General features: G+C 36.6%; 2 protein-coding genes across 3 annotated transcripts in view; one reads left to right on the top strand and one right to left on the bottom strand.

The window, feature by feature from the left end:
- Positions 1–1,406, bottom strand: part of LOC104755210 (amino acid permease 8) — a 2,942-nt gene extending 1,536 nt beyond the window's left edge. The window contains exons 1-3 of the mRNA XM_010477557.2: positions 934–1,406; positions 523–616; positions 207–421 (exon numbers count right to left, since the gene is read on the bottom strand). Coding sequence (XP_010475859.1) covers positions 207–421; positions 523–616; positions 934–1,237 — 613 coding nt within the window. The 5' untranslated portion in view covers positions 1,238–1,406. The remainder of the gene's footprint in view (positions 1–206; positions 422–522; positions 617–933) is intronic.
- The window catches only part of LOC104759138 (protein FAM135B-like), a 10,409-nt gene continuing 6,005 nt past the window's right edge, over positions 1,882–6,285 (top strand). The window contains exons 1-12 of one of the 2 annotated variants that reach the window (XM_019239100.1): positions 1,882–2,291; positions 2,623–3,004; positions 3,108–3,193; positions 3,358–3,512; positions 3,776–4,029; positions 4,141–4,195; positions 4,588–4,827; positions 4,926–5,056; positions 5,145–5,328; positions 5,417–5,476; positions 5,566–5,814; positions 5,991–6,199. In XM_019239100.1, coding sequence (XP_019094645.1) covers positions 2,832–3,004; positions 3,108–3,193; positions 3,358–3,512; positions 3,776–4,029; positions 4,141–4,195; positions 4,588–4,827; positions 4,926–5,056; positions 5,145–5,328; positions 5,417–5,476; positions 5,566–5,814; positions 5,991–6,199 — 1,796 coding nt within the window. In that variant the 5' untranslated portion in view covers positions 1,882–2,291; positions 2,623–2,831. Of the gene's footprint in view, positions 2,292–2,622; positions 3,005–3,107; positions 3,194–3,357; positions 3,513–3,775; positions 4,030–4,140; positions 4,196–4,587; positions 4,828–4,922; positions 5,057–5,144; positions 5,329–5,416; positions 5,477–5,565; positions 5,815–5,990; positions 6,200–6,285 lie in introns of both variants that reach the window. The other variant, XM_010482101.2, reaches the window with a different exon arrangement.

Raw genomic sequence — 6,285 nt, 5'->3', positions numbered from 1 at the left:
AATTAAACAAGTTTTCGTCGATATTTTCATATACAAAGACGTCTATCATGATGCACAACTTGTGTATCCGAACAAGATCTCAGGTTTGAAAATCATTGTTTTCCTTTAAAATTAGTATATATATACAAATTAGACTCCTAGATATAGTTTGAGACAGCTTTACATATAATTTGAAAGAAATAATAAGGTTGGGAGAGAAAATGTACTGATCACTTTGGCAATGGATAGGCCGATTCCAATAGAGGCATAAGAGAAGGACATAACCGTGGCGATTATGGAGAGGAAAGAGAGTTGGTGAAAATTAGGGATCTGGCTGAGCAGAATCTGGACGACCCCAAAAGCTGCCATGGATGGATAATTTGACAAGGAACATGTCGCATCATTTCCCTTACGATGATAACAATTTGCTTTTCCGATCGCTCTAGCCAACACAAAAAATGTTTTATACACAACCTGTTAGTAGACTAGTAGTATTCTCACCATCACAAAATAATCGAAATAAAATAAGAAGCTGCGACTTACACTAAGCTTATTGAGGCAGTGATGGTGTAACCAATTGTGACCCCTACGAGACTTGCGTACTGTGCCAGTCCACATAGCTGCACTTTCCTGCCACCTGTCGTTTTAAAAAATCATTTTTAGTTATTCTTCTGTTTCTCAAACATCTATCAAAAACATATACAAGTACAATCTACAAGTGTCGGTAACTCGGTACGGGATTTAGTTCCGATTCTTGATTTTTTTATGACAAAAAGAAGAAAATCAAACATAATATATGAAGGATGGATCATGTAAAAAAAAAAAAAATCTTTAATATTTATATTTATGTTTGATCATGAAGGATTATTTTTGGTTTATGTTTCACAAAATAATTAAATAAATAAAAATTATAAATTATATTTTTTGAGGTTAAGAAGAGTGTTTAAGACATACCAAGGTAAGCTCGGACAACGCCCATGTAAGTATAATTCCGTGTTCCCGGGACGCCGACGGAGTCGGGAGATCGGTAACAGTCGGCAAGCATGGTGGATGTGTAGTAGTTGATGATGGCAAAAGGGACCAAAATCACGGTTCCTGCAAGCCAACCAAGCTGTGCTATTGCCCAAGACAAAGACAACACACCGGAACCTATAACCGCCGCGATGATGTGCGCACTCGCAGTCAGTACCGTACCCGTTCTCTTCTCCCGACCATCGTCATCGAATCTATTCCCCGAGGCGTTACCAGACTCAACCATCGAGGGATTATGCTCTGTATCGTTTTTGTGAGAAAGTAGGCAGAGAGAAGAGTAAATGGCATTTATATATACAATAATAACACCCCTAGTCAATGCTTAAATTAATTGCTCTAATTTTGTTCTTCTGCTTTTTTTTTTTTTGGTTTCAAGATTCAGCGTCTCAAAAAGTAATAAATCTAGTGAAATCAAATGAGTATAAACTCATTTATTAATACTCCATTTTATCTATAGATTCCTTACCTATATCATCTATATATTCCATACTCATAGTCCACTTATTCCTCTCGTATTGGCTAGTCAAAGATTAGATATGGATTTCCTCCAAAATTAAAAAGAAATTAATATTCGTTTTTTTTTAGAATGTAACTATATTTACAAGATTCCGTTGAGAAAAAAATAAAAAAATAAAAAAGGAAAAGAAGAATAAACCAAACCTGTTTGATTTGTCCAAATGTAATTACTACAGCTGTTATGGGCTGAAGAATATGAATTGATATGATAATGGTCTTTTACATGGATTGGGCCTAATAGACAACCAAGTAAATCGGGTTTGGAGCTAATGCATACAAAACATAGCGGGTCGGATCCACCGTTTTCACGACAGTACAACGCCGATCTAGCGCAAAAACAAAAGAACCAAAAAAGAAAAAAACAAAGAAAAGACAATAGTAATTGGTGTCGTCGTATGAACTTTTATGCTTTACCCGACAAAACTAATTAAAAAAAAAAAAAAAGAGTTTGAAGAAAAAAAATCCTCGAATCCCTCAAAAAAAAAGAAAAACATAGTCCTTGATTGTTCCCTACAAAACCAAAATCATCATCTGTAACTTTCTCAGATCCTTTCTTTTCATTAGCTCAGGTTTTGTTCTTTGTCGTCCTGCGAAAAAAAAAAAAAGAAACCCTAAAACGAATCTGTTCTCGTCTGGTCTGGGTTTCTTCTATCTGAGAAATCGTCAGATCTAAGTTTGTTCAAGGCCCACCACCACCATCTTCTCCTTCTTACTCTCTCTCTGCTTTTGCTCTGCCATTGATATCGTTTTTTTTCCAATTCAAGGTAATGTAGTTCTCTTAAAGTTTTCTCCTTTTTTGTTCTTTTTTGCGTATTTTGAGGGAAACATAGTTGCTACGTTATCTTGACATTTCAATTTGAATTCTTATTCTCTGTAACCCACTAGCTTAAATTGGGATTTTTAGCTTTTTTTTTTTACCTAAGTAAGTAGCTGTTATTCGTTTATCAAGATTCTCTCTGCTTTAATGTCCGAACAGAGATATCTACTTTTTTTAAATTCTCCTTGTTTGATGCTATTCTATATGAGATGATTGTTAAGTCAACTCTTTGGTGTGTTATTGAATTTTTACAAAGTTTGCATCTTTTTCATCTGCAGCTGCTGCTTTGGCTTGTCGTGTGTGTTGCTTTGGGTGACTAATGACCATAGTATAAGGTCTTTTGCAGATTAGTTATGTTGAGAAGTAATCTATTATTCACGGAGACATGAGATTTTTGACAAGTAGTAGTAGTTCTACTCTGGTTCAGGATATAATTATCCTGAAAACACTCATCCCAAGTTTTAGCAAGGTGATGTGAGTTCTCCATATGTTACGCCGTCTTGGATGGTTAATTGGACTGAGCCAAAGAAGTAGGCAAACAAAGACGCTTGATGCTGAGCCTTACGTAGCCAGGGTTAAACCAGTGCTAATGGTCGACACAGTTCAGGAGATTGCTATCTATATCCATAGGTTTCATAACCTTGATCTTTTCCAGCAAGGGTATGATGACAGTTGCTATATACTTTTAGGCTTTGCCTAAGTTGAAACCTTTTTCTCTCTCTTCTTTTTCTTATTCTAAGAGTTGTGTCTTTCATTCTTTTAGATGGTATCAAATAAAAATCAGCATGAGATGGGAGGACGGTGATAACAACTCCTGTGGTATTCCTTCACGAGTTGTTCAATATGAAGGTACTTTAATCTATCAGCTTACTAGATTGAGTGCACAATTCTATGATGCCAGAGTGTTTCCGGAATTATATGTCTATTTGTCCTGTCTCTGTGTACTTGGGAGAGTTTGTTTTTAGTATAATAAGTCAATAGTATTAAAGGATCAACATACCTATGTGTCACAGCTCTTGATTCAACTTCAAATGGCACAAGTGGAGTGTGGAAGATAGATGATAAAGACAATAGTTTCTTATCACAGCCCTTCCGCATTAAATACGCAAGGCAGGATGTTCGTCTATGCATGATGGTCTCGTTTACTATGCCCCTTGAAAGATATGAGGTATACCATTCTCTCTTTCCTTTTTACCTAGGTATCAATCTTATAATGTATTCCTACAATTATGGATTAGGATTATGACCAAATGAGTTGCACAATATCCAAACAACGTGAATTGAACTTCTTTTCTACTCTTGTTGAAATGCAAAGTATGTACGCCATTGAGTTTTTGAGATTATCTTAGCTAGAGATCTATAGTCAGCGACAATAATTATGCAATTTATGATAAGTGGTGTACAATAAACGACTAGCTGTAATTTATGCAGGGGTCAGCTACATCTGCTGTTATTTTGAAGTTTGAGCTCTTGTATTCCCCAGTTATGGAGGATGTATCAGTGACACATTCAGATGCTTCTTCTGCATCAGTGCATGAATTTCGTATTCCTCCTAAAGCTCTCTCAGGGGTGCATTCTTACTGTCCGGTGCACTTTGATACCTTTCACGCAGTTCTTATTGATGTTAGTGTCCACATCAGTATCATGAAATCCGCAGCTTACAAACGGCCTGCAATATTATCAAGGTATGCCTCTAATATTTGGATTCTTCATAATTGGCCATTGTTAAATTCCAATTTTTTGCTGAGTTTTATATATCTCTTCAGTTAATAATATATCAAACACGTTTGGTGCAGTGATGCAAGTAATGGTAAAAATTTGGCCAGCGGCAATGTTCAGTCCTCCAAAAAAGTATATGTTCTTACACTATCCTCAGCATGGCATACTGTTCTCAGATTCGGCATATATATGGTTTTTTATTATATACTATTCTGATGCTCCACATAAAAGTTAATCATTTACTTTTTTAAATAATGCTCTGTTCTTAGAAAGCTGAACTTTATGCTAGAGTTCTTATTCTTTTCTGGAATCTCTACTTTTAGAAAATGCTAGAGCTGAGCTGAGTCATATCTTCAGTCTTGTTGACAGTGCTTGTATGAAAGAAGCATGGTTTTACAGAACTTTATGTCACAAAGTTGCATGATTTGACAAGAACTTTATTATGCTACCCTGCTTTGTTGTAACGCTCCTCTTTCTTGGAATTTTCAGTAATTTTATTGATTGATTATTTTGTAATTCAATAGGCCTTTGCTCAGATTGCTTCTGCCGACAATAAGCTTGTGTCATTTGTTAAAGCCTTACTTGGAGCCCGTGACACTTTGCTTGAAGAACTGCAAATACTTAGCAAGGCAGTTTGTCAAACAATGGACTTGTCTGAGTTTATATCCAGTATGGACAGTGCTCTTTTGTCTGACTCAGCTTCAACTGGAAAACCTCTTGAAGTTGAAGGTTCAGAACAAGGCAAGCAACGAAACAGTGTTGAGGTCCTTGCTTTATTATACTGCAGAGTATTCTTTATCTATTACCTTGTTTCACTATCTTCTGGAATATGAGCTTGTCTCTCCATTTTTTGACACAGAAGTTGAATGGCCCATTTGATTTAGCAAGTGATGACTTGCTTCACAACCTCTCAAAGGAGCATCTATCTCGAACCTTTCACTTACTCGGCACCCAGCTTCATTACCTTTGGAATACCTTTTTGACATTTCATCGGTAATTTCCCTTAGACAACCATAGTCCAATAAGCTTAGATTGTTTACTAAGTTAGCTTCTGATCGTTGACCGTATTTGTCCTTTTCAGGGATAATTATACAAAAATCTTGGAACATCTTCACGATATCTGGACAAAAGATCGAAGAGCTGAATGGTCGATATGGATGGTGTACTCCAAGGTTGAAATGCCACATCATTTTATAAGTGGAATGGACGATATTTCAAACCATAGTTCACACAAAAGAGTCTCAAGTGTGTTGAAGCTGAATGATGTGAGTTATCTAGTTAAGAGTCCATTTTTCAAAATTTTCACTAGATGGCGAGCTTGGCTCTACTCATTCAATTTTTGCTCTTACGCAGCCTGCACAAGTTGCATCCACCCGCGCTGAACTTCACCGTCGAAGTATTGCACAAATGCGGGTTTGTTATTTTTTTGTGTGTCAGTGATTCATTTACCTGTTGGTTTCGTAAGTTGTAAAAATTTGATTAAACCATAACTAAATATGCAGATTAACAACCGGGCGATACAAGACATGCATATATTTGGTGATCCTATGCGGGTTCCTATTGTTATAATTGAACGTGTTTGGAATGCACCAAGGCGTACTTTCAGTGATAATTCGTACATGAGACATGTTGATAAAATCGATTCTAGCTTACTTAATGGGCACGATGATGAGAGTGGGACAAAAAAACATGATAACCCACAGCATAGTGGTCGTGAGCTGAAGATCGTTGTTTTTGTTCATGGTTTCCAGGCAAGTATCTTCTAGAAGTTCAGCTGATTGCTCTCTCTTAAGCTTATGTAGTAATACTAATATACCTTTCTTCCTTAAATCATTGTGTTTATTGGCACAGTGTCCATATGTTAGAGTTGCGTCTTCTTTTCTTGTCTTTCCTGATTTACATGATAGATTTCTGCTTACTACTATAGGGGCATCACTTAGACCTAAGGCTTATCCGGAATCAGTGGCTCCTGATTGATCCAAAGATAGAATTTCTAATGTCTGAGGCAAATGAGGAGAAAACACATGGCGATTTCAGGGAAATGGGTCAGAGGCTTGCACAGGAAATTGTTTCTTTCTACAAGAAGAAAAAGGATAAACATGCGAGATACGGGCGCCTGAAAAACATTAAGCTGAGTTTTGTTGGACATTCAATCGGTAACGTCATCATCAGAGCTGCAATAGCTGGTATGTTCCTAGAATCTCTCTCAGACAATAACTAAA

This window comes from Camelina sativa, chromosome 17, assembly GCF_000633955.1.
Source record: "Camelina sativa cultivar DH55 chromosome 17, Cs, whole genome shotgun sequence".
Lineage (NCBI taxonomy): Eukaryota > Viridiplantae > Streptophyta > Magnoliopsida > Brassicales > Brassicaceae > Camelina > Camelina sativa.
The sequence above is the reverse complement of the archived record's forward strand: the minus strand, read 5'-3'. Positions and strand labels throughout refer to the sequence as shown.